General features: G+C 38.4%; 1 protein-coding gene across 12 annotated transcripts in view; it reads left to right on the forward strand.

The window, feature by feature from the left end:
- Nucleotides 1-27,331, forward strand: part of MECOM (MDS1 and EVI1 complex locus) — a 541,263-nt gene that overhangs the window by 460,869 nt on the left and 53,063 nt on the right. For 8 of the 12 annotated variants that reach the window (XM_045903421.3, XM_064585679.1, XM_054504331.2 and 5 more), the window contains one exon: nucleotides 19,467-19,601. In XM_045903421.3, coding sequence (XP_045759377.1) covers nucleotides 19,467-19,601 — 135 coding nt within the window. Of the gene's footprint in view, nucleotides 1-15,707; nucleotides 16,607-16,673; nucleotides 16,848-17,996; nucleotides 18,271-19,466; nucleotides 19,602-27,331 lie in introns of those variants that run through there. The other 4 variants (XM_045903422.3, XM_045903425.3, XM_045903426.3 and 1 more) reach the window with 4 other exon arrangements.

Here is a 27,331-nt window from a genome sequence, read left to right on the forward strand (position 1 = left end):
TTTTACCAGAAAAAGTATTTTTCAATGTTCTTCTAATTTACGTTCACAGATTCACCTGGCATTGAGCATAAATCTGCCTGGTACATTTGAATCCATCAGGAAAATTAATCTCTTTGTTTAAAACACAACTGTGAATATACACATACCTAAGATACTATAATATATATTTTAAAAACATCTAGAGATGATTTTATACACCTGAGGAACAATAGAAATGCTGGGTTTTATCAAAGCAATTAAGCAAACATTGAAAATACATTTAGCTTAAGTCCAGCACACAGTAGAATCCCCAGAAATACTCTTTTCCACTTTTGCCCAGTCTTTGAATGAGTGCTAGTCTCCCTTCTCCCATAAAGCTTCTCCTGCATGGCAGCCTTCACACATCTCCCTCCTTGCTGAATCTCTGCAGCACTTATCATTTGAGCCACCTAATTTAGTACTTAATGACTTACAGTCTTGTGCTATTTGCTGTTCTTTCAAGTAGCTTAGTCTCGTCTCTCTAAATAGATTGCATGGGTCTTAACAGCAGGGACAATGGCTTATATTAACTTTTTATTTCCTCTGGTTTCTAAACCTTATCCTGCAGCATATTTAGTTTGGTCATTTTCAACTGTGAATCAAGAGCCCAGGCATTGGAGAGAGTGGGGTATGCTAGAGGAGACATTCCAGAGTCATTCTGAAACCCAAGAGTCCATGCAGAATGTATGTGTGTATGTGTATGTACATGTGATTGTTTGTATGCATACAGCAATTAGAAAAAGAACTTCAAATTAGACATAGACTTCCTAACGTATAGATTGTGATCTATTGACACATTCAAAAAAAGAAGTTGTAGACTAATGTGTACAGTATAACTCTATTTTGGTAAAAATAAATATAGAAATTTATATAGAATATAGAAATGTATATATTTCTTTGTTTTGTGTGAGCAAAGAATACCACAAGGAAACCACACTGGACTGAATATTGATTACCTCTGAAAAGTGAAACACTTTTGTGTTGTGTTGCTTGATTGGCAAAACAAACATGTATTACTTTTGTAATTTGAAAAACTTCAAAGAAAATGTTGAAAAATGAAAACTGCAAAGGAAATATCAAAGTGAAGTGGAGTGATAAGTAAAATTATTAGATTTTCTGTAAGACAAAAATAAATAAATATAAATCCAGCCTCTTTGCAGGGATAGGTGGAGAACCACCGACGCTGTGGGAAAAGCATTTGCTAAGAATGGAAAAGTTTTGTCTTCTAGTCACAGGGCTGGCACTTACTAGCTTTGGGACCTTGGGCAAGTTCTCTAATGTCTGCATCTCCTTTCTCAGTTCTTTGTGGTGATAATTTTACTTGTCATGCCCTTTCATGGTTTTGTAACATTAGCGACTCAATTAGTTTAAATGGAAAGTGTATCCCTTGGAAAGGATAATGGGTTATCCCTACTGTGCTCTGTCACATCTGATATGGTGTGGTTGGTACTTTGGCAAACCTGGCAATCTCTCTGGGAGCCTGTGGGAATGGCGGCCAACAGCCACTTTGTCAGAAGTGGCTGTAGCTCCTAGGAGAGGTCCTGCTACCTCAGGCAAGGGGCAAGGTCCTAGTCCATGACGGAGGCAGAAGGGCAGAGAAACAGAAATTGCTGGTATTCTTTTTCACCGATGCATTTGGTACTGATATGGTTGTATTACCTTTCTTCTAGCTTTGGGTTGGAGTTGGGGGAACACCTGGGAAACAGTTTAGCAAGGCACTTCTTTGTTCAAAGGTCAACATCTTAGTCCTTTTATGAAGACAGCAAATATCAGTCTGAATTTTCAAAGCAACTAACTCTCATTTGGTACATGCCCCCAAACCATGATCTCCCATGTGATGGCTCTGGAAACAGGAAACAAATCTTTCTGAAGTCTTGTTGTCATAATGTCACCACTATGAAACTTGTAATGACTGCCTTTTTCTGTTTTCAATCCAATTTAGCCTAAATTCCAACAGTCTTTGGAAAGTGTTCTATAATTTGGCCTTATCAAGTCTTAGTCGCTAATGTTTCTCAATTTTATGGCTTCTGGGGGAATCCTAATGAGTATATTGAGCAACAGTTCATGAGCAGAAATGGAAGCAGGTATTTTTAGATGAGCGCGTGAAAGTGCCCCCTTTGGAGCTACAACAGACTGCGGCCAAGTGCGGGCTGAGGAGTGCTCCTTCACACAGGCCTTAATGCCCTGATGACTTGAAGAGGTCAGGCCACTGAATTCTCCATATCCACCAAAGAGCTTTGGCTGGTGTATTTTGTATCTATTGCTGCATAATAAGTTACCCCCAAACTTAGTGGCTCAAAACAATAATAAACATTCATTATTTTCAGTTTCCATGGTTTAGGAAATCAGGAGCCACTTAGCTAGCTGGGTGGTTCTGGCCCAGGGTCTCATCAGGTTGCAGTTAAGATGGTGGCTGCGGTCATCTGAAGATCTGACTGGCGTTGGAAATCCATTTCCAATGGCCACTCACTCACATTTGTGGACCCAGCCACCAGAACAAACTTACACACCCCAAATTGAACAACCTCTACTGTGATCCTCTGCATTCACACCAACTCCTTACTCTGTTAGCTTCTTTCCTTTCCCTTGAATGTTTCATGTCCCATTTTCCCCACATTTTGAAGAATTATATCACTTAATAGCTTACTTCAACTAATGACTAAACTGTACTTCAAACTTATTTCTGTTCAAGGTTTATTGTAAAAACATGTGTGACTTTCAGTAGAATCATGAAGATTCCTGTTTCTCTTCCTGTGCTTTCTTTTACCTATCTCCTAGATAGTCTTCTCTTAGGAACTATTTCTCCTCACTAACATTGGGAAGCTTAATTGTTAGAGACCATAATGAATGTGTATTCGTATTGCTTCTTTTGATTATTCTTTCTGGTGCTTTGTGTTTCTGTTTCTCTGAGACAACCTACTGCATGAGTGACAATAAATAAATTAGGAGGAAAAAAGTTTGTCTTCCAGTTTAAGGATGTCTGACAGAAACAAACCATAGGAGGCATTTCTATAGAGGGTAACTATTTTATAGTTAGGACTCCTTTTAATGATAGCTAGTGTTTATTAGGTGCTTAGGTGCTAGGCGCTGAGCTAAGTGCTATGCATGGCTGCTTGTATTTAATCCTCTCAATAGCCCTATGAGATACTATCATTATCCTCATTTACAGATGAGGAAGCTGAGGCGATAGGTAACTTGGCACATGTTACTTGCCTAGCGTATAGTGAAGCTGTGATTTAAATCCAGGCTGTCTGTGGTTTTAATCACTACACTGTTTTTCCTCCTTATGAGTCTCTGCTATGCACCAGGCATTATACTAAGCTTTTTTTTTTTTTTTTTTTTAAGATTTTATTTATTTACTTATTTGAGAGAGAGCGTGAGCATGGGGGGAAGGGCAGAGGAAGAGGGAGAGAGAAACCCAAGCCGGCTCCGTGCTGAGCATGGAGCACAACGTGGGGCTCAGTCTCATGACCCTGAGATCAGACCTGAGCTGAAACCAAGAGTCACATTCTCAACCGACTGTGCCACCCCGGTGCCCCAATATACTAAGTTCTTTATATACATTATCTCCAGTTTAATCCTGATAACCTATGATATAGGTGCCATTACTGTAATTTTAAAGACTGCATCAAGAAGTTTAAGAAACTCTCTCAGTATCACATATGTAGATGAAGACTCCATCGTGACCTCTGGCATCAGAGGGCTACAGCTTAGTAGGAAACTGTAGATGAGACTGATGGCTCATGAGCCAAAGTGAGTTCATATTTGCAGGGAGGGAACCTGTGATCTGCTGAGCCCTGGGAAGAAGATCTTCTTACTTCATTCTGACAGCTTACCACATTCAGTCCATCACCTTCCCTACTAAAGGCTACAAAAGGCAGGTCGTTTGTGAAAACAGACTATTGCCACCGCATCCTAGGTGTGAGTGATTTGATATCTGGGTCATGTGAGTCCTGCAGGATCCACTGTATCACCTGGACAACATTAAGCAAAATGTGATGGGACAGGGAAGAATTAGAAATGTTGGTTGGCCCTCCACAAATACTGTGGGTAGAGGATACGTTAATTTATTTTTCTTGATTATTTATTTTGTCACTGCTATGAAATATTTTTCAAAACCTAAACCAAACTCAGTTTACATTTTATTGAGGGCTTAGAGTATGCAGTGAGCAAGTAATTGGAAATCAGGTGTAATCAAAATTTCCCTTGCTCAGCCCTTAAACCACCAGTATTGATAGGAGTCAGCTTGGCTTTGGTTGAGCATCAGAGAAAGTGATGTATAGTATCTGCATCCAGATACTGCATGGCGTGAAAAATATCTCTGAATGTGAGAGTTACACACTCAACACAAGATACTCATCACAAAAGGCATTTGACCCCTGATTGCTACCGAGAGAACAGATAATTCATGTCTGCACGTCATTCTCTTCTCTGGGTAAAAGATCATTCAATTTCTCTCTCTCTCAATCCTCCCTTCTTCTTTCTCTTCCTCTTCCTTCCCTTTCTTTCTGTTCATAATACTTGAACATCAGTAACTTGAATATGTATATGTTACAATGCCACGATACTTTCCAAGATTAAAATTAAGCAAAGACTTTAAATGACTTTCTTGAAATATTTCAGGTTTGGGGGCGCCTGGGTGGCTCAGTTGGTTAAGCGACTGCCTTCGGCTCAGGTCATGATCCTGGAGTCCCGGGATCGAGTCCCGCATCGGGCTCCCTGCTCAGCTGGGGGTCTTCTTCTCCCTCTGACCCTCATCCCTCTCGTGCTCTCTGTCTCTCATTCTCTCTCTCTCAAATAAATAAATAAAATTTTTAAAAAAATATTTCAGGTTTGATCACGAAGGAGCTATGCACAGGAAGTAATACACATTTATTATGATACTTGCTGCCGAAACAACAAAAGCCACAAAATTAATACACATTACATAGCCAAAGTGTTCAGTGAATCATTTCAATTTGATTCATCTATCCATTTTTTTTTTTTTTTGAGGACGTATGAACTTTGCTAGCTTCTTGTAAGAGTGGAAGTGGGGAGGAGAAATATAAGTGTGTAAGATGCAATGTGTTATTACACAAAAGCATGAGTTTAAAACTTAAAATCTGTGGTCATTTCAATCTTACCTTCTTAGGCTCATAATTTCAACTTTCTCCATCTTATGACTGGGTTCCATGTTTTATTTGTAAATTTATAGTCCAGATCATATGGGGCTAGAAATTATGTGTGAATCAGGGTGCGTATTTTTCTTTCCTCTTTAAGTATTTCCATTCATGTCCCTTCTGGCATTCTCCATTCTAGTTGTAGGGCATTGCATTAGCAAGCCTGGATTTGTTTTCTGGCCAAGAACTACATACCAAAGCACAAATACCTTTGAGAATCTGCATCTTGGAAGTTGACCGGTACTTAATTCTGGAGTTTATAGACAGGCTATATTAGGATTTTAGTTGAAGCTGAAGAATTGACTCAACAAAATTTACAGAAGATATTTTTAAAACCATGGATGAAATCAATGTCTATATAGTCACAATGATACTGAGATTTTATTGGTACTTTAACCAACTGTTGGAATATTTTGACGTTTTACCTTTGATATGTTTCAAAAGAGATGTGACACCCATTCAATGAATTGCAAGCCTAACACACTTTCCTGGCTCTTCTAATTTTTTTTTTATTGTTAAAGTGTCTGGCTGTGGTCATTGATGTAATAAAATGGAATTTTAGAATTTCCAACATAGAGAAAGGATAAATCTTTCACTAAATCATTGATAAGAACTTAACCTATTGATTGTTTCTTAATAATTCTGTAACAGACACATTGTAACCAGCATGTACTATCAAAGCTTTGGAGTGGAGTGTTAATTCTGGGGCCAGAACTCCTTTTGTTTAGTGTTTGCCTTTCCAGTTAGAAGCAAGCGTTTCCAATGATCACAAATTAATCATAGTCATTAGTGTTCTTTACAGAAAAGATTGTGTGGTCGCTCCTGTGAAATGTTCTGTTCCTCAGGATGATGAGTTAATTCATCTGGAACAACGTTAGTTCATCAAGGTTTGTGGTTTATCTAAAGATCAAATTCCTGTAATTTTGTATGCCATCTGATTTAATGTCCACTTAGTTTAGTGGTTAGGCAGCCATCAGCAGGCACAACACATGAATCTAATATCAAAAACTGGAAAAAAGGCAAATTCTTAAACATTTAATTCAGGCATCCTTAGACTGAGATTGACTTGCTGCCTTTTTTTTTTCTCCTGGGGAAGTGCAGATCTAGATAATGCCAAATCTTATTAAGAAAAGCCTAAATAATGTAAAACATTGTGTGTAAATATGCCCATGGTAAAATCTATGCTTTAGGAGAGCTTGTAATGGAAGAGGATAGGAAAGAGTGGGTTGATTTCAAAATGAGATTATACACATTCCTGTGGAAGGTTCTCATACCATACTCTCAAATATAATTAGAGCAGTTCACAGGGCGAGGATCAATTGGCTAGAGTTTACTGATAACCTACTTGTCGTGTGAGCTTGATAGACATTTCAAATGCTTTCAGTTTGGATGAAAAGTTGAGGCTTGATTTTTGTCTCTATTCATCTATTACTATTTTGTAGTAACATTTTTGATCAAGAGTTTAAAAAAGTCAACAGAAAAAATATTTAGAAGAATACTTATATGTTTTGCTGAAACGGATGCAAAGTAACATAAAATTGTTTCCCTTACATGTCCCAGTGGAAGGGGCAAGGGGCTTTCACTCATGTTTAAATATTTTTGTTGATGCCCCATTAAACAAGTCAAAAGGTTTCTTTACTGAGGCTTTTAGAGTCTTAGAGCATTTACCATGTTGATGTTCATTGTGAAGCCCCAATGGGAGTTATCACCTTATTTAACCACAGAACACATTTCCAGAGAATACCTGTTAACCAGTCACTGATTAGAAAATGCTGGTGTGTAGGGTGTTTCTTGCCATTAAACAGCCTATAGGTAGATTGGCAGCTAACAGAAATATTCCAAATGACCCTAAATATGATGACTGGCTAGTGAATGATTTTAATAATGAGTACTGTAAGAATTTCAAGGAAGGGTGCCTGGAGGGCTGTGTATGAGCTTGACAAATAGAACTATTATTTCTATTGTTTCATCTCCTGAATGCTGTGACTATCAAAGAAATGTGAAGGGCCCACATGAACACAGTTAAAGGATCAAATGCTTCTGCTCACATCCCTAGCTTTTTTTTTTTTTTAAAGATTTTATTTATTTATTTGAAAGAGAGAGAATGAGAGAGAGCACATGAGAGGGGGGAGGGTCAGAGGGAGAAGCAGACTCCCTGCCGAGCAGGGAGCCCGATGCGGGACTCGATGCGGGACTCGATGCGGGACTCGATGCGGGACTCGATCCCGGGACTCCAGGATCATGACCTGAGCCGAAGGCAGTCGCTTAACCAACTGAGCCACCCAGGCGCCCCTCACATCCCTGGCTTTAACCAGAGCTGAAGATTTGTTTAGAGGGAAGAATCCGGAAATGGGCCTAGAAAGATAAATGTGACATCAAATTAGAAAGGAGATTGTATTTGGGATTAGGGGCTTTATTTTCTAGCAGATTAGGATCCATTGGAATCTTTATTAGTGTGTTTTTTCTTTGTTTTTTTATCTTTCTTTTTTAAGGCAAAACAAAACATTGTTATAACTTTGTTATTTCAGGAAGGCAAATTTTTGGTATAAAGATGTCACAAAATTCAGGTCTGCAATGACAAGGGCTTCCAGCAGACCAGTGCCAGTAGGAAGGGGAAGGGCCCATAGAAACAACTGAACAGATTGACCAAGCCAATGACTGCTTACTGGGGATAAGGGAAAGGAAAGAGTCCCAGATGTTGTCCAGGGTTGGCACTCAGGTAAAGGGCAGATGGTACAGAAACAGACATTTGAGTGATGGGGAGCAATGAAGTGCTGCTTCTGGGAAATAGCAGTGGCAGGAATTTCTATCTCTAAATGCCCTAAAAGAGACTTATTAGTTCATCAGTTGATTCCCATGGGGAACAATGTTAAATAGTCCAGTTATCTTGGATATTAAATGTAGCAATCCCTCATACATCTGGCCATAATTAATTCACTCTCGCAAGGGAAGTTCAGAGGTGGTTTCAGCCCATTATGAAGAGATGCTGCTGAAGATGTCAGTGTGAATAAAACTTGTTTGCATCTTGAGGAATCTTACAATGACCCTTCATAGGAGGATTTTTGATGATTTTAATAATGAACACTGAAGAGCAGTAGAGATACTACTGTAAGGTAAGATAGAACTGGCCTATAAACCAGGAGGGAAGCGCAGATGATTTGTGGTGAATGATGAAAAGGTCAAACTTGGCTGGTAGGAATCACAGGGCATAAAAAGGAGGGGAATCTTTGAAGGGCAGATAAGATTTCATCCAAGAAAATCAAGGCAAAATGACTTATAGGCTGAGGAATGATAATATTAATGATAACAATTATTTCAGTAGTATCAATAATAATAATAACTATTTTTATTGACCATATGTTAGGCCATGATTCTAAGTGATTTACATATATGGCTTCATTTAATTTTCAAAAAATGGAATGAGTTTATACTGAAACATTAGACAACTGAAACCCATTGAAGAATTTTAAACAGGGGAGTGACTGACAGCTGATACTTGGGAAGATGAACAGTGTTGAGCATAAACTGGTGGGAAGGCAAGCTGTGGTCAGAAGATCTGTTAGGAGGTCATTGCAATAATTCAGACAAGAGGTAACAGGCATTCAAGCCAGGCATCCATGCTAGGTGGGAATGAAAATCAAGGAAGGTCCTGATACATTTTTCCAACAACCATCCACTGAATACCTTCTATATGCCCAGTGTTGAGTTAGGCTCTGGGCAATAGACCCAATCTCTCCTATTCTGGCACTTAAAGTCCACCAGAGGACATGGCAGAGAATAAATTTCCTGGCCTTGGTAATAAATATTGACCTGAAACTAATCTGAATGTGTGTGTGTTTGGGTGTGTGTATGTGTATGTATGGCTGCCTAACCTGGTCTTCAGGGATCTTGAATCTCAATGGCATTTTCCCTCTGCCTCAGAGCTCTCTCTCTTACTGATAGGCAGATAACACAGTGGCGGGGAGGGGGGACAGAACGAACTCAGCTGCAAGCTAGACAGAGACAGACATCTTCAGGGGTACCACAGCTTGAGAGAGCAAAAACATTTTTCTTCAAATTCTTCTCTTCCATAGGTCAGGGTAAGGATTAGGGCAACTGACATTGGTATGGAAGAAAGAGGATAGAAAAATACTTATATTTTGCTATTCTTCAGAATATAGACTAAATCATCTTCCTCACTGAAAGTATAGCAACACCAATACTGTGAAACTTACAGTATTTTGACCTGTTCCCATGAACTCAGAGCAGTTCACACTCCTATTACCCAGTTTATTTTCCCAACACTCCTGTTGGGCTGACAATATGAAACTTTCATGGAAACCAACTCAAAGGTTAAGTGACTTACCCACAGGCACATAGATAGCTAGGAGTGGAGAGAGGAGTAGACAAAGGTCTTCCAACTCACTTTCCCCACAAAATTATGAATCTAAAAGCACTCTGAAATGGTGTTTTTATAGCCTCAGGGGATAAGCTGACCCTAGAGTTATTGTATAATGTGCTAAACAGTGTTTTGAAAGATTGAATTAATTAAAATTAATAAAATAAATAAAATTAATTCCTAAAAGAGTTGAGGTTAATTCTAAGAACATTTAATTCTTTGAGCTAAAGTTAGGAAGAATGAGGGATTTGGCTTTTTGAGACTAATTATAATCATGATCCAAGTTACCGTCTATAAAAAGAAAATATAATAGTAATTTTTGCTCAGTAATCTACAATGCTTATTACCCTAACAACCAGATAGATGTGTTATATGTTTTTTGGTGAATATATATTTTTCAGTTTTTGTGAATATTTATTTGTTCATCATTTTTTAAGTCATCTTTCAAGGCATACACATCAGATCATTAAACATTTCTACTTTTGGTGGATAAGGAAGAGAAAAATAATGGTATTTTGTCCCTTTTTCTCTACCAAAATTTTACTAAAAGATATTTTATTAAAGTTTTTATTTTATGTCAGTGTTTTCGTTTAAACTTGGTATAAATTTTTTGTTGTTGTTGTGCTTTACACACAAAATAACCACTCAGTGTAATAACTTAGACCTGAAATACATCAAAATAGTCCAACAAAAAATATTTTAAATATGGCAGTCTTAATTGGAGTTTAGAAAATAAATCTTTGAGTATAATAATTTATTCACTAGAGCTGTTGTCTCAGCAAAGTATTTCATCTTAGTTTCCAAAGAGCTGCTAGTCATTACTAAATATATTTAAAGTCAAAGCAAAAAAAAAGAAAAAAGAAAAAAGAAATTCACTTTCATTCTGGCCAAATATACTATAAAATACTCAACTGGTAAGCAAGTCATCTGCATTTTTTTTTTTTTTAAAGATCAGATAGGTGATTATGCTTGTGTGGTTAATTAATAAAATAGGAAGCAGGTAATGGTTCACTGGGGAAACTTTTGCATCACGGTATCTGTTATGAAGGATCCCATGCTGTAGGGACAATAACGGGGTGCTAATTCTGAACGCACACAGTGCCGTCCTACAAAGACATCAAGATTTGTAGGAAATCAACCCTCCAGCAGTCCTGGCAAGCCAGACTGACCCCAGCAAATGAAAATAATCAAAAGTAATTAGAAGCGTGCTGGACTACTCCTCGGAGAGCCAAGCGGGAGAGTAAACATGCCTGAATCCTCGAGCCACTGCAAAGGCCCATGTCTGAGCTGTTAGGTGCCCTGACCTTGTCCACATAAAGATGTGATTTATGAAGTGCAGGGCACAGCAGCAGGGCTTCTGTCTTCTCCTGGAGAACCAAATTACTGAGGTGGAGATTAACATGCTTTCAGTAGGGCCCATTTCCAGACCAAGGGAAATTTTTTATTTACATTTTTTTTACCTTTAATTTCCTTTTTTCTTTTTTTTTTTTCCCAACAGTTTCCTCCCCCAAACCCGTAGATTAAAAAAAAAAAGTCCATCAAGAGAGACCAGAAATATCTTTCCTGAGCAGTGATGATCTATGTTGGTGACTATAGACATTCAGGGCCCTTTTTGTTTGTAAATTTATTGTGCTGGACTGTTTTGTTGGGGTCTACCTACCCAGCACCACAGAATTCACCTTCAGAATTAGGGAGCCCATCCTGTGAAATACCCCCCTGATTAAAACATATAAACTAAAATTAAACAATTACCTTTGATTCCATGGCTTTCTGATCTAGTTTCTCTTGCTAGATGTTATGCTTCATTACAAGGCTTATGTTTAAGTAAAAGGATTTGGGAGAAGAACTTGTAGGTGGTCAAGAATTTGGAGGGAAAGAAAGAGGAGAGACAAATTGGAGTTTCTGTATAGGGAAAAATATTTATATGAGAATCAGTGGGGAGTCTCTTGAATCCCAAAGACATATATAATTTTTCTCATCTTTGTCTCGGTTAAGTTATATTTTACAAAATCCTATTCTGATGTGGAAAAGGAAGCATCGATTTACTTTTTAAACACACATCAATATCTATACATGAAGCTAATTTAATTAACAAGCAGTTATTGTTCGGCCAAATGTCAATTTCTCAGATTATTTCATGCTTCTTGATGTGAACTGTATGAAACAAGATTTAACAGGATCTCCATGAATGAAACTGCACTTGAGAAATGTAAAAATGCACTTGTACGTTCTTGAAAAGCTACAAAAAACAAAACAAAACAAAACAAAACAAAACCCCAAACAGTGTTAAAACAAAAATGTCAGGCTTGAACTTCAGTGTATATTTAGCCACCTCAAGAAACCAAGAGCTGCAGAATTAAGGGAATTCTACTTAGGCTGAGGTTATAAAGTGCCTTCCTCTATAAACTAAAAACATAATGTCAGGGTGAATGGGAACATACTTTATTAACTTTATGGTATTGAAAACTGCCAGCAAGTTGTCTTGTTTTTAAATATTGTCCTCTGCAGAGTGTTACAGGGCTGTTTGTCCACAGGAAGCCTATTAAAAGTGGACAGTGCAGTCATTTCATCTGGCTTTGGCTGGATTGCTTTTCTTTCCTTTAATGATGTGCTGGAATGTACCATGCCCATAGGGTCTCCATTAGCAGAACTTTTACTTCTGGGACAACCATGAAGTTTAAGGCTTAAAAGAGGCATCAGCTTACAGTCTTGTGGGAATCACTTGAATACTAGAGCACTAACTTCTTACTGCTTTAACTAATATATTGACTTATTTTAAATAAACAGTTACACAATGAAGGCAGAGCCAGTGGCCTTATTGGAAATCTTTGAGCCTTTTAAAGATTCTGCAATCCACGCAGATGGGGGAGGAAGGAAGGGGCCTGAGGAGGGTTTATGCCCTTTTCAAACCAGGAAGAAAACACATTAACCTCTCCCACCTCAGCCCTGCCATCAGCCAAAGGGGGATCTTTACAGCTCCCAGAAAATCTATCAACTCACACTCGAACCTCATATTTTCCAATGCCTTTTTCCTGGTAAACAACAATTAACAGAATGAGACAGAGAAAACAATATTTTAACTCCTTCTGGAAAAAATGTTTTAAAAGTATGGATTCTCTTTTTAAACATTGCTGATGAATCACTCTATTTTCTGCTTTCCCCAGAGCTATACATTTGTTGTAGTATGTTCTTCCATTCCATCCCCTTTAATATTTAGATCATTTGTCCTGATACATGTTTGCAAATTAAAGTTGGTTTGAGATTATAGTAAAACCATTATTTTTAATAGCCCATTTCAAGGGCAGCGCTAAACACTGCAGAACATGCATGTTACTGATTACTGCTGAGCAGACAGCGGCTTTTGCAGATTAATTTGTAACTGGGAACTACTGTAAACAGATTTCACCAGAAATCCCAAGAAATAAAGGGAATTGGTGGTGGTATTTGGCTCCTTGTAGTTATTTATTGTTTTAGAAACCTCCTGATGGAAAGCAAGTTAGCCAGGGAGAAAAAACAAGCCCCCCCCCCCCCCCCCCCCCGCCAACCACCTTTTCCTCCAGCCCTCTGTCTTCTCTTCTATCCACTTCTAATGGGAGAAGGTGGGTCAGGGTCTTCTCCTAAAGGGTTATTGAAATAGCAAGAGGCTCCTTGCATGAGAGGCCCATCTCACTACCCGGGGATTTCAGGACCTTACTTTTAAACTTCCAGCTGTGTCGTCGGGAAAAAAGCGGGGTGACTCTGTCTTTACACGAAGTTATTATATAATCAAACAAGAGAGGGGGCGTGGTGGGAGAGAGCGGGGGAGGGGGAGTGGAGAGCGGGAGCGAGGGGGAGAGATTAATATTTAGTGTTTGCCCAGGTCCTTCTGATGATTTCCTTTGGTCTCTCTCACAAGTTATTCAGTAGAGAGCAAGACTGATGATGATGATATTAATAAAATAATAATGAGGCTAAATAATCCCCCATCTCTCTAGATAAATCTTCCAAGGTTTCAGAGAGAAGGAGTTAACTCTTTTGGCCCTGTTTGGAGAAGAGAATGTCCTACGTAGAACTAGTCCTAGCTCAGGCGGGTGTCTGCGTTGTCTGGACTGCGGGGTGCACTCGGCCAGAAGCTCGGGAAACGCGGACCGGCCCACGCGCTAAGCGCAAGGCAAAGCCCAGAGCCCGCGCCCGGCGGGCGGCAGCCGGTTCACCTGGGCGGTTGAAGCCGAAGCCGAAGCCGAAGCCGCCGCCGCCGCCGCCGCCGCCCCAGCGCCTTAATTCGGGGCGCAACGCCATCTACCGGCCTCCTGCAGCATCTGCAAGTACCCGGACCTTGAAAGTCGCCCCACCTCCCCCACCCGAACCCAATATAAGGGAAAAGAAACTCGGAGGCCCTTTCCACGAAATCCTAATTTAGCCAGGACCTGCCACTGATTCTACCCGACCTTTTGTTTATCCACCGACGTTTCCTCCTTTTCAGAGCCGCTTTGTAAAGGGCAAGGAGGCGGGGGCCGCGGGGCTGGGGCGGGGGATTGGGGCGCTGAGCTCCCAGACCCCCTGATCAGGCCGCACTGTCTGAAGCAATCGGTTCCCCAGATTACTTGTATTTAATACACAATGCATCATAAAACAAATCCCTCATCCTGACAGGAAGAAAATAGAACAGCTCATAGCTCGAGCCGGTCCAATTTATGGCTAAATTAAAAAAAAAAAAAAAGGGCTCCGACAATGGGCAAGTTGAGGAAGGGCAGGAAATCAATGGCAGCAAACCGGGGGCTCTTAAAGGTTCTCAAGCGCCGAACTCTATGGGAATATCTGACCGGGTTTTAGGTTATTTACAAAGGATTTTTCCTGTCCTACCTACCACTGCTGTGCGATTTTCCCTCAAACAATGGCCATTATCTGAAATAACAGTTCAATGTCACAGATAACAGGCCACCGAAACGAATTAGTCACCACCTCTTGTCATTTTCTCTCCCCCACATCCCTCCCTTTTGTTACTATTTTTGTTTTTAAATCAGCATTTTGGGGGAAATATACATCTACTAGATTTACACGTCTGTTTGCACTTGGAGAAAACAAAAAGGGGACTTGGCGTTGTCCCCGTTTGCTGATAAAGTTTAACATAAGCGCGCTTTCCAGAGACTTTCCCTTCACCCCTCCCCCGCGAGGGTCCCTCGACTTGCTTACTTTGCTTAACTTTCCATTGTTGAGCTGAGAAGTTGGATTTGTTCATTTGTTTTTATGAATGGAGTTTTGTGATAAAAAGCATTTATTTCCATTTAACCGGTGGGTTTTACTAAATTTTCCAAGGTTGGCTATAGGTAAATCCGTAGATTCTTATTTTGTCACGCATTCCCTATATTCTATCTTCCAGTGCTGTTTCTGAAATGTTTTGATAAAAATTGACCATATATATTAGAAAGTTATTAATCACCGTACAGTACTGATCCCCCAAAGCAGCATTTATAATGTTAAAAGTTTAAAAATAACCTGAGTTGTCAAACTGCTTAATTCTACTTTTGGACTTCCACGGGGTTTTAATTAACGTATCACAGAATATGGCAAAAACTCACCAGATAATTGTCAATCTCTCCAAGCCCTTAATACGCTATTTGGGCAGGTTATATGCAAAAATGTTTCAGATTTTTAAATTACTTCCTTTAAGAAAAATATGATTTGGAAAAGTAGCATGCTCTTCAGCTGACCTAACTATAATAATAGAGGGAACAGAGTATGAATTTCAATAATAATCATTTGAAAAGATGCTTAGCATAAAACTGGAAATGGACATGTCAACTTTCACTGTTAGGCTGCTGTTTTCTGAGAATTTCTAAACTAATTACTAGATTTAGCATGAGCCAGTGTCTCTTTACCCTAAACCCCATTCTTGCCCCCTCCAGCGCCCCACCCCCAGCCTTGGTTCACACACCCTCACACCCCCCAAAGCACTTCTCCACCCGATCACTCCCATCCCCCATCTCCACCACACCACACACACACACACACACACACGCACGCACACACTTACACTTGGGCTTTCAGGACATCGAAACAGAGGATATTTCCCTAGGGAAAGAAATCCTGCCTGGCGAGATCTCCCCATTGGTTGTTTACCAGAGAAATCTACATGTTTAAGGGGGATGGTGTATCCATAATCAGCCTGTCCCTATAGGACTTGGGTCTTGGCGACCTTTTTGTGACCTCTCCCGCCGGAGGAGGCTGCTGTCACTTTAAAAATTTACTGAAAGAGGAGCCCGTCTGGCTTCCGATCACTCTGGGCGGCGGGAGATAGCTCCCTTTCTCCCTCGCCCCGGGTTCTTTCTGGATGGCCGAGCAGATCCTCTTTAAAGAGACAGTTCATGAAATAGAAACCCGGCGGCTGCGCTTGGAGTTGCGAAAGGGGATGATCCCGTGAGGGTCTAGGACTGGGGAAGGCGCTGCGGAGGATCTAAAAGGGGGCTAGAGCTCCCCTCGCCTCCCCAGGCCCCCCACCTTTTCAAACTCTCCTCCTCCTCCTGCCTGTTCCCCCCCCCCCCCACCCTTGGAACTGGGAGAGAGAAGTGGAAGAAGTTTTAGTGGGTTTCAGATAACTTTCATTACACATCGGGCTGATAAGAGCAAGAGAAAGTGAGAAAAGAGGGAGGTGATGTGAACCAGAAGGAATAGCTCCGAGCTCATTTAGGAAGGGGGAAAAAAAAAAGCCAAAACACACCAAACCCGGGTCACCCAGACGAGAGGAGACTTCATTTCTGGTCTTAAAAATACACTGTTGGCGGACAATAAATCTGAAACGCGTGGTCCTGGCGAGCAGATCCTAGAGACGGACAAAGTTATCAGAGACCTATTCGGAAATCGAGACGCGAGGCTTTCTTTTTTCTTTTTCTTTCTTTTCTTTTTTTCCTTTTTTTTTTTTTTTCCTTTTTTTAACATCCCGAAATGTGGTTCGGGATCGTTTGAAAGGATTTTCGTGCAGGAAAACTGGGGGCTGCTGATTATTTTGTTTTGTTTGTTTTAATTCTTCTGTGATTGCCTTTTATTGCTGAGTTGAGGCCATAGAAATCTTAAGGTAAGAGAACTCACTTTAAAAAAAAAAAGTCTTGGCGTGCATAGTTTGTAACTTCGGACAGTTTCCTGCCTTGGCACCCCTTCTCCGGGGCGCCCCCCGCCCCCAGCCTTCTTTTCCTACTTGCCCGCAGTCTCGCGGAGCCCTGCTGCTTATCTACGTTGCTGGGACTGGCGATTTCCTTGTTCCTCCTGTGGAACGGTGCGGTCTGGACGCGTCTCCGGGGTGGGTCGTCCGGCCTTCGGTGGGTCTCTCTGCCGGCTGTCGGCCTTTTTTCCTCCCGCTCTAATCCTACTTCCCCTCCCTCCGTGTGTCTGTCCGTCGGTATCAGGGACGCAGAAGGTGGGGTTGCCAAAATCTGAATTCCTGGCACCGGCCGCGCGACTTTGGAGCTGCTTTCGGCCGAGTTCCACCTTGCCAAGTAACAGCTTTGCTGTCCAACATCGTGTGCTGCTTCTCCAGAAAGTCACATTCGGACCCTTTGGCTAGATTGTGGGGATTTTTTTTTTTTTTCTTTCCTTTTGCTGTTGGTTTTTTGAAAGGGCCTTTCTCTAAAGTCTACCTAAAGGGAATTTTTTTTTTTTAAGCTATCTTTGGAACTTGACAGCTTTTAAAAACACAGGAGTGTGTTAGATGAAATGACGGAAGATGTGTTCTTACTTTATTTTATTCGAGATTTCCGAGACGATTAAGACATTTGGGAGACAAATGCAGTTCTGCTAGCAAATCAAAAGTGAATAATTCACCCAAGGGGGGAAACGTTTCTAGAGAAAGTTCAGCTTTTGTCTTGGGGCAAGAATATTGAGAGTAAGAAAGTTAATATGTTGGTGAAATATTTGAATAATCATGTAACATATATGTAAAAAGACATTCTTTGGAAATGAACCTATTTTTAAATTAATTTCACTGTTGACAGTGGCAATGGCAATAATGTTAACACGGAATAAAATTACACCTAGAATTTTTATGTGCAGTATATGCAGTACTTAACTCCCTGCCCCCGCAAAAGGGAATGCTCGAAAGCTAAGGGGATAGATGATGCTTGACTTTGAAATTAACAAGTTTTCCAGGTCTTTCTGCAAATATGAAATGGAACTGGTGTTGCATTTCACTGACTTCACCCTATTTCCTTCATTAAATATTTCTCTAGTGTGTCAGTAGAAGTGCCTTTTTTTTTTAGTCAAGAAAACAAATAACAAAAGATCAACCAGAAACCAAACAAGCCAAAAAACAAACAAAACAAAAATCCCAACTTTTTACTATTTTAAAATGTGTATTGCTATTGTTACTTATGCTCCCTGTGGACATCTTGGGGGGGGGGGGTGGAATCCCAAGTTGCTATTTGAGTCACTCAGCATTGAGAATTGAAGAAAACAACTTAAAGTTTGTAATTTTAAAAATAAGAAATTGTTAATATCTGTCTTTCTCACTAGAGAGGGTATTTAATGTGGACTTTCTGCTGTTAGTGTGAAGAGGGGTCTTGAAAAAGATTTGTGTGTGTGTGTGTGTGTGTGTAGCAATTATTATTCCTATCTTCTGTTTTGATTTTACTTTTTTAAATGGTGGGACTACTTATTGCCCTTTAATTGTCTCATGGCCAAAGGCTTATTCATAATGCCTCTTGACTAGAGCCCTCAGAGCACTGGGCTTCTTCTTGAAGTTTGTGGGTGAGTTAATGAGTTGAATCTGCAACTAGGTGATTACCTGAATTTTATGCAAGATTGCTTTTTGGTCTATATACCCAAGAGTTTAGTTTTTACTTTTACATAGGTGTAGATACAGCAGGGTTCTGTGGGAGTTATTTAATTCATTATTTTTTGTTCTGGACTGTCTTATTTAGTCTGTGATAGGAAACTTCCTCAAGTTTGCATTAACTGATTGACATTAACATTGCCAGCCTTTCTAGTTATTTGCCATTAGGTCAACAGTTCTGCAGTTTTTAATATTGATGTTTAAAACATTGCTGCTAGTCAATCAATAGCTTTGTGTAAGTATGCAAAACCTTAAAAATGGACATTTCCCATTTCAATTTTTGTTTAAGGTGTCCTAAGTAATGATTAATATTCAGGATAGGCCAAATGTAAAATCTCATGAAAAATAACAATACACAACCATAGATAATGATGGCAATTTATTACAATATTATTATATATTTTTTACTTGTTCACAAGCCAGTTCTGTTATTTTGGTTACTAAACATAAAATTGAAACATGCATTGGCATGTGTTAGCTAAAACATTAGGTTGCCATATTTTGCATGAGTGTTTACCAATCATTTGTTTTCATTTCTTTTTCTTACGTTTGCTCAGAGACATTTATGAGACAAATCTTATTATCTTCTTCCACTAAGGGTGTGATTTAATTGTTTCATGGTAGTGAAATGCAAAGTGAAAAGGAATTTAGTAATATTTAAAGTTTTTTAATTGAATTAATTTAAAGGGCAAAAATGTGAAAGTATACACTTACATGGGAAGACTATCTGAACCTAAAACATTGACTATTTAGTTTAGAAATACTAGGTTAATATATGCTGTTCAATATTATTTTTTGTAAAAATCACCTGGAATAAAATTAAGTCAAGAGCACTCATTCATGCATAACAAGGAAACAAGCATTTTTTTAAATCAATTGACCAGTTTTTGCAATAATGTACAATTGCTTTGTTCTTCTAAAAAATAGTACATTGCCGCTTCTAAGGTAACTTATTATTATTCCTCCTTTATTAATATGCATGCTGCCTGACTTTTTTTAAAAAAGGATTTAAAGGAGGACTATACACTTGAATAAAATATTTTCAAGTAATTAACCATTCTAATGAATGAACTGATATGGAAATTGATTGTTCTCATCTTCTTCCTTCCAGATCTTAGATGAGTTTTGCAATGTGAAGTTCTGCATAGATGCTAGTCAACCAGATGTAGGAAGCTGGCTCAAGTACATCAGGTTCGCTGGCTGTTATGATCAGCACAACCTCGTTGCATGCCAGATAAATGATCAGGTATGTTGTAAAGATTTTTTTGTCTTTCTTTGAGAGCACTAAAGTATCAGTGAAGCCTGAAGAATAAAAATAACAGTGAGCTGCAGTAGACCCTTGTGGCCTGTTTGTTGATATGGTGAAAGGTAATGCACAAATATAAGTAAGATGCAGAATAAAGTTATTCGCAGTATTACTTTCTTTCAGTGCTACTTTTTTGGATAGTTTACTCACTTTGTAACTTCACAAATGCTCTAGTTTTCTAAGTGTGATTGAATGTTCTAAAAACAGTACTATATATTGCTAGTTGTTCTTTACGTTTTTTTCTTTACCATCATAATAGGGAAACATTCATAGAAAGTATTGAGCTACTCAATAACGCTTTATGAATTTGTGCAGAAATTGGAAGTGATACACTTGAAGTATTACATAGATTTTACTTGAAATAGGTAGATACACACACACACACACATATATGATCTACATGTGCTCTTATCTGACTGTGCATTTTATTTTGATTTGCTTGTTTATAAATGAGAAACACTTTTAGATTAATCAAAATACTCCCTTTTTTTTGTATATGTGAAAAGTTTAAAAATATCACCGCTGGAAATTGCTTTTTGGAGGCCCATGCAGTGAGGTTAACTTTAATAACAATAACTATGAAATAAGATCATGAAAATATCATGAAGCATATTTTGCACTCAATAAACTTAGGTTATGAATCTTGTAACTTAGTATGACAATACCTGAAACAACAAAAGGTTTAGCCTGTTAATTTTCGTTTTATAAACACTTTTGGGTTAGAATTTAATTATGTTATCCATCACTTATTTCTTTTAACCCAATGGTTACCTAAATAAAATATGTCTCAAAGACCATATTAAAATGGTTGTTTGACAAATTTACTGTGAAAATCACCACCAAAAAAAAGAAAAGTTTAAATTAGATGTTTCCAATTGAAAGCTGTTAAGTAACGTTAGCGTCATATGGCCTAAGACTCTATTTCAATCATCATTATGAAGTTATTCTTTGGCATTTTACCAGCTACCAGATAATTTTTACTGACTAAACTGTGTAAGAGGTAGTAAACTGTAAAATTAGGTTTAAATAGGTATCATTTAAAAATCTTCAACATATATCAAAATTAATAAACCAATCAATTATTTTTTCCCTTTGCTGTAAGAAAACAAGAGGCATTATTGACAAAGGAAAACATTATTAAATTAGCTATTGATTGGGAGCAGAAAATATCCCAAGTCCATCATTTGAGTTACTGTCATATCAACAACAAACACTTTCTGAGCATACACTATTTGTAGATGTGGGAAATACATAGGTGTTGTAAGTGAATGAATTTTTCAGGTTATCTTTCCTAAAATAAAGGAGATGACAGACCTCCAAAGGCAGTTGTAAGATGAAATAATGTAATTATATCATAATAATTATTTGCTATCCGTATTTACTGACAATAGGACCTGTCTCCTTGGACAGATAGAACTGTTGTAGGATCAGTGAAAGGATGGTGTAAGAATGGGGCTTGTGGCCAATACAATTTTTCATTTAATATTTATGTGTCTCATATTTTATAATAAATATACTCTTCTCATTGGGAATCTTGATTGCATTAAAAAAGCAAAACTGTTTTGCTATTGCTAACTATGAATTAGATTGCTTCCTAGGGCAGGCATTTATAATTTTAACACAGTTACTTTTGAGGCACACATTGTAAAATATATTGCTTTCAGAAGAAAATATGCTGGTTTCATACCATACTGAACAGCATGTTTACTTATTTTAATTGAAGAGTGAAGGAAAATAGTTAATCAGGAAAAATATAAAAGGCCAATATTAGACACATACCTATTATTTCTGTAAGCACTCATTTTAAATTTATGTATTTTGCTGGCAGAAATCTAAGATGGTAACAGAGTACGTATCAAATAACATAATTGTGAAATTGACATTACATGGTCAAGTAAGTTCACCCATAAACAACAAGAGAGGGAAGTCAGAGGTAAAAGTCAGATTTGTGTGATAGACAATATATGCATGCAATCATACTTAGCCCAGCTGACAAGACAAAAGAGAACAGATACCCAAGTAATGTATGCATATTTTGTAAACATACTCGTCCATAAGCTTGTATGCATAGTTCTGAAAGTTAATTAAGACTACGATTTCAGACAGCTTTGAAATGTGAATGTTGGACTAGGTACAATGATAAAAGAGCTGACTGGAGAGATTCTCTAGGTCTCTTTTTTTTGCTCTCTTTTCCATGAGGAATAAGAGCTGCCAAATGGTGAATAAGTACAACTCATCACATAATGAACACTCTCATTGTGTGAGATATTATTTGATGTCCATAAAGAGAGACCCTGGACCAGGAGTAATTATTAAACATGAACAACCATCAACTCACCTGCACAACACAATAGCAGATGAAGCACTCTAAAAAAATTATAAAAAAGTGTTTCTCTTTGCTCTCTTAGTTGGAGCTCGAGTTTACAAAAAGAATTTTAATAACAAGACAGGTTTAAGTCCTGGGCTACAGAAAGAAAGAATGTCAGATGAATCTTTCAACTGTAGTCTAGTCATTATAATAATTATGACGTCTAATAGAGAAGGGAAAAGATGGCCCAGAACAAAACAGGGGTGTATAAATTATAGTTTGTTTTTGCAAAGATGATATTTTTAGAAATTCTGATGTTAAAGATCAAGCTTAATCAATGTGGATCAGTTTTATAATGATGTGGAAGAGTTCTGTAAGAGAGAATAAATGTTCTTGCTAAGATGATAATACAGGTTGGTAATAGTGAGACAGTCAAAACACGTGTACTGGATAAACCCATATTTGATTTCTTTGGAGGTGACAAGTACTTAGGAACAGCATGGATTTTGGTTTTCAAGTAAAGTTGAAAAAGGATGTAATCTGGTTTGTCTCATAAACAAAGGCCATGTGATTAACATTTTCCTAATACCTCTGTACAAGCATTTTATTTGAGGGGATTTTCCTGAGTTTAAATTTTCCAGTAGATTTCTGTGAGTTATTTTATTTTGGGTTTTTTCCCCCCCTCAGGCCAGAGGGAGCTTTGTGGCAGTTTTCTTTCTTAATGCTTCCTAGAAAGACCCAAGGTTATTTTTTTTAGAGGTCTCTTCATGTTTTCAAAATTATTGTAGTGATGTTTTTGGAGATAGGAATTCTCAAAACACTGGAGTGAATGCTTAAATCATAATTTCTAAGTAGCTGCAGCTCCTGGCTAATATCCTTTACCACCCCCTGGAAAATATTGTATTAACCATAGTAATTTATCTTTGTAGAAGAAGGCCACACCAAAGACACTAGTAAATTAAGCTCCGATCACATTCAAGTCATAAAATAGAAGATCTATAATAATATCCAAGCTTCTTTATCCTTGAAGTCCTGATTATTTCCCCCATATTCCTTAAAGTTTCTGTACAATATTACATGGCCACACTGCTATGGCATAGCATTTAGCTGGAAATTTTTATTGAGACAGACAATGCTTCAATATTTTTACATTTTAACCATCTGAAATTGTCCCCAGTGGCTTTCAGGATCAAGAGCTGGCACTGAGAGGCAGAGCAGGGAAGGAGCAAAAGCAGAGAGCTGGATGATTAAAGTTCTTTCCAGAATAGGTCCTCAGGAGGAGCAAATATGCAGGGGAAGCATGAAAACAGTTAATTATTTTGAGTTTACATCTGGAAACACCCATGTCTTGAATGTTAAGTAGGCACACATCTAGATGATTTGTTGAGGTTTTCTTTTTTCTTTCTTTCTTTTTTATTCTGGATATTTTTGATGTCCTTTATCCTTTGCTGTCTTGTAGATACCTTTACAAACCATTCTGCTGGGTGAATGTAGCACATTGCTTTAGCTTTGGCCTCACCCTGCTCTTACCTTTCCCTCCATTCTTTGATAAGTCCCCTCGTATCTCCATATTTCTATACCTTCACCTTGAACAAAGGCGAGGTGACCCATAGACCCCCTATCTACTTCAATCAAGGCCAGTTCTCATCTATGGTATGTTTGCAAATTTGGGGTACTTATGCAATAGCTAGTATAAAATAACTCTTTGAACACAGTTTTCCCCCTAATACTTCTTCATGGTGAAACCAGATTGGTTGTCATCAGGTCACTAAGGCACAATTCATGTAAGTTGACTTTATAGGCTTAAGACCTGCCTTTCCGCTCACGATAATTAGAATGATTTGGGCGTGTGCTTTGGGGTAACATTTTATATGTATGTATTCTGCATCCTGGAAAGGAACACGGTTTTGTTCAAACTCCTGGCCTTGCCCTTAGCATGGTCTATAACTGGAATAAAGTTCTCAGAAACCCAAGACATTATTAATCTTGTCATTTACACAAGGTGATAAGTCCTTTCATTTTTAAACAGGCCCTTGACAGCTGGTATTTAGTAAGTAGAATAAGAGAAGTCTGCTGTTCCCTTTGAATGAAAAGAAATGTGTCAATAAGAGATTATCCAATGCCTGATGTATATTTTGAAGAAATAAGATATAGAAGCACGAGCGCCCCTCAGAGAAATCAAGGTCAGAATTTACTTAGGGGATTCTGCCAGCTCTCTTGTGGTTAATGAACGGCGGCAAGATTCTACAGTGTTTTCAGTTGGAACAGGCATTGTTCTCGTTTGTGCTGTACCTTATAAAGTTTTAACTGCTTCCAGGACGATCATGGCTGAATTGGCACACCCACTCTCCCTCTCCTTAGGTCCACGTCAGTGGTTCTATCAGATGGCTGGGACACTAGAGCAGTATTATTACTGCAAGCTTATTATGAGCTCAATTATCAAGTTATTTTCTTTGGCTTTTTACGGAGAAAAAAAAAGTTTTCCTGAATTATTCAATTAATGCAATTTGTGCGAAAAAGCAGGGAAGACCAGCGATGTAAAAAGCAAAATGTAATTTGTTCACTTCTTTCCACTTTTTAAAAATGTTTGCGTCAACTGTCAGGTAATTTGTTAATTTGCTCTTCCTTTACAAGGATTTCTGTCCACATTTTCTATGACCTCTTTTGATGTTAAAATTATTATTGGCTTTGGGCACTTGCTTTGCTTTCCTTTTAAGTCAAGTTCCACTTTTATACCAAAGTTATGCTCTGCTGTTTTAAGATGAATGCCGGCTGGCAATACCCAGAGCCTGGCCTTGTGAACGGGGCCCAAGCTGACTTTGGGGGGATGTTGTCTGGCTGATAAGTTACTTCCTTCACCCGAAGATGAAACTGTCTCAGGTATAGTTCGCCATTTGATATTCACATGATAAAACAAGCAGCGCTGCCCACCCCCTCCCCCAAAATGTTTCCCTCACGTAATGACGCTCAGGACACAAGACAGCCATAACACCATGCAGACTAGGAATTTTATGAAGATTCACAGGTCACGGAAGTTGAAAAAGTGAATGACCTGAGGTATTCTGTGCACATTTTAAGTAACTAGTGTTTGCCTGTATGTAACACTTGTCATTCAGGAAGATCTCAAAGCATCACATCCATACTAGATTCCAGCTATTTCTGGAATGGTGCCAAAACGATAGTCATCAGAATGCATTACCATCCATCAAGGTGGAAAACATGTTGGTCAAGGACACAAGAAAAGCCTCCAGCCTAGTAAAGAGCCCAAAGATGATCTTTAGCTTCCTCATCATGTGATGATGGAACTCTTTCCAGGCATTCTGAAACCATTCAGAATGATCGGTGTTCATAGAATCAGATGAAATGGCCACATTAAAGACAGGTGACTAGTGGATATTTCTTGTGGGGACTGTAGAGTGATCCTTAGAGGCCATTTAACTGAAACTTTAAAAGCTTCCAGGCCGGGTACACTGTAGGCTTCAGATGTAATAGTAGGTGGATCCTTATCATTTGCACTGTTTATACAAACTAAAACCAACAGTTCTCTGTTTTGTGTCATCCAATAAATTATACCTGGCTTTCTCTTCATGTTATTAATAAAGAGATAAAAATGGGGGGAAAAGGTTCTCCTCCAATAATATTTTCGTCCTGAAAATAACAAGTAGATACATATTTCTGGATATAGGTAGACACTACCTCGTATTTCTCAAAATACCTTCTAGTCTTTAGACTGTCATCCGAAAGACGAATATGGTATACCATCTCTTTGGAGAAATTAAGGAAACTGAGGGTGGTTTGCTTTGGCAGAACCTGGCCATGATAAAATTTCCGTTCTGTTAGACAAACATCTTTCCATTCTGTCATCAATATCTGTCTCCTGAAGATACTCCTCATTATCTCTTACCAGTTAGGCTGAGAATGTATAATAGAGTCCCTCTTGTTGAGGCTAAAAACTTGACATTACTTGTGCCCTCCTGAACATTGGGGCTTCCCACATTGCTATGGGTAGATCGAGGGTCCAGATCATGTTTCCTAAGCCAGCACATATGCACACATTGTCTTTGTGGACCTGATGTTACCTCTCTGCAGCACCAAGGCTGACAGATGTGTTCATATCTAATGTTGACTTTGTTCAGATATGCAAACTGTCACCTACCTCCCCTCCCACCTAGCTTCCAAATGTTAAAGTCCCACTCAGTTGTTCCTAGTCTTCTGACTGATACATTGCGTGAAGCTATAGAAAAGAAAGCACTCAGGCTGAATGTTGGGAGCTGGGAGAGGCAGAAATCAACTGTCAACTTCAAAGGGAGAAGACAGCAATAGTCTGAAAAAGTTGTCTCTCCATACAGATTCTGCAGGGAGTACATTTCTCTATTATTTCAATTATTACAACTTCCTGAATAGGTTGAAGGTCATTCATAATTCACACTTCTGTCATTTTTAGACATGCCAAATGCTGTCTATTAAGCATAAGTAAAACTTCAGTGCTTGACCAGGAAAAATAAACGGGATTCATAACAATGAGGCCTTGTTCATCTTTTTAAAAGTAAATGATGTGTTTTCTTTTTTTCTTGTTCCCCCCCCCCCCCCGTGCACTGAATTTCTCTTCTGTCTCAATAGTACAAGCACAATACTTTAAATTGATCCAAGCATAGCAAACTAGACTGTAAGTCTGGTCTGACAGATTCTAGATTTTTCAATTTTATAGGATAATAAACAAGAACCCATATTATTACCATTTATAAATACAAATAGTAGCATTGTCTATTTGATGGAAGACCAGGTTGAACACAGGCCTTGACAGTATAAAACAATTTGTCTGAAGTCTTTTATAGCCTATTAACTTTCCTATCGGAATGCTTGTAAGCATCCATACTCATTTTAGTGCTTGTGCTCTTGGACTTAAATAACAAAAGAACATGAATATTTAATAAAATATGATTAATTCCAATTCCAACTACATATAATATATAACTATATATAACATAGATACAATGTGCTATACATAATATATTATTACATATCCTTATATGATATATAATTAGAATTAAGCATATGCCATTAAACATTCATTTACATTAATAGATAAAATATGAGATTGCTAATATTTTATGCAAATTTGGAATTTTCCCAAGGTGTATACTTTGCCACATTTATAGGTCACATATAAAAATATATAACATATCTAAGCACATACATGCTTATATATAACATTGTATGAAAATATACCTTTTGGAAGTCTAAAATTTGTTAAGTCAAATCCAGTCACAACTGCCTTTTTTTATCCTTAGCTTAGCCTTGCGAATATTAACTGAAGGGGTATTTGTTTGACAGTTGGAACTGGTTTCAAGGTTTGCTTAAA

Source organism: Mirounga angustirostris, unplaced genomic scaffold (assembly GCF_029215605.1).
Source record: "Mirounga angustirostris isolate CCGP_5_RB_7025 unplaced genomic scaffold, mMirAng1.0.hap1 SCAF_1, whole genome shotgun sequence".
Classification (NCBI taxonomy): domain Eukaryota; kingdom Metazoa; phylum Chordata; class Mammalia; order Carnivora; family Phocidae; genus Mirounga; species Mirounga angustirostris.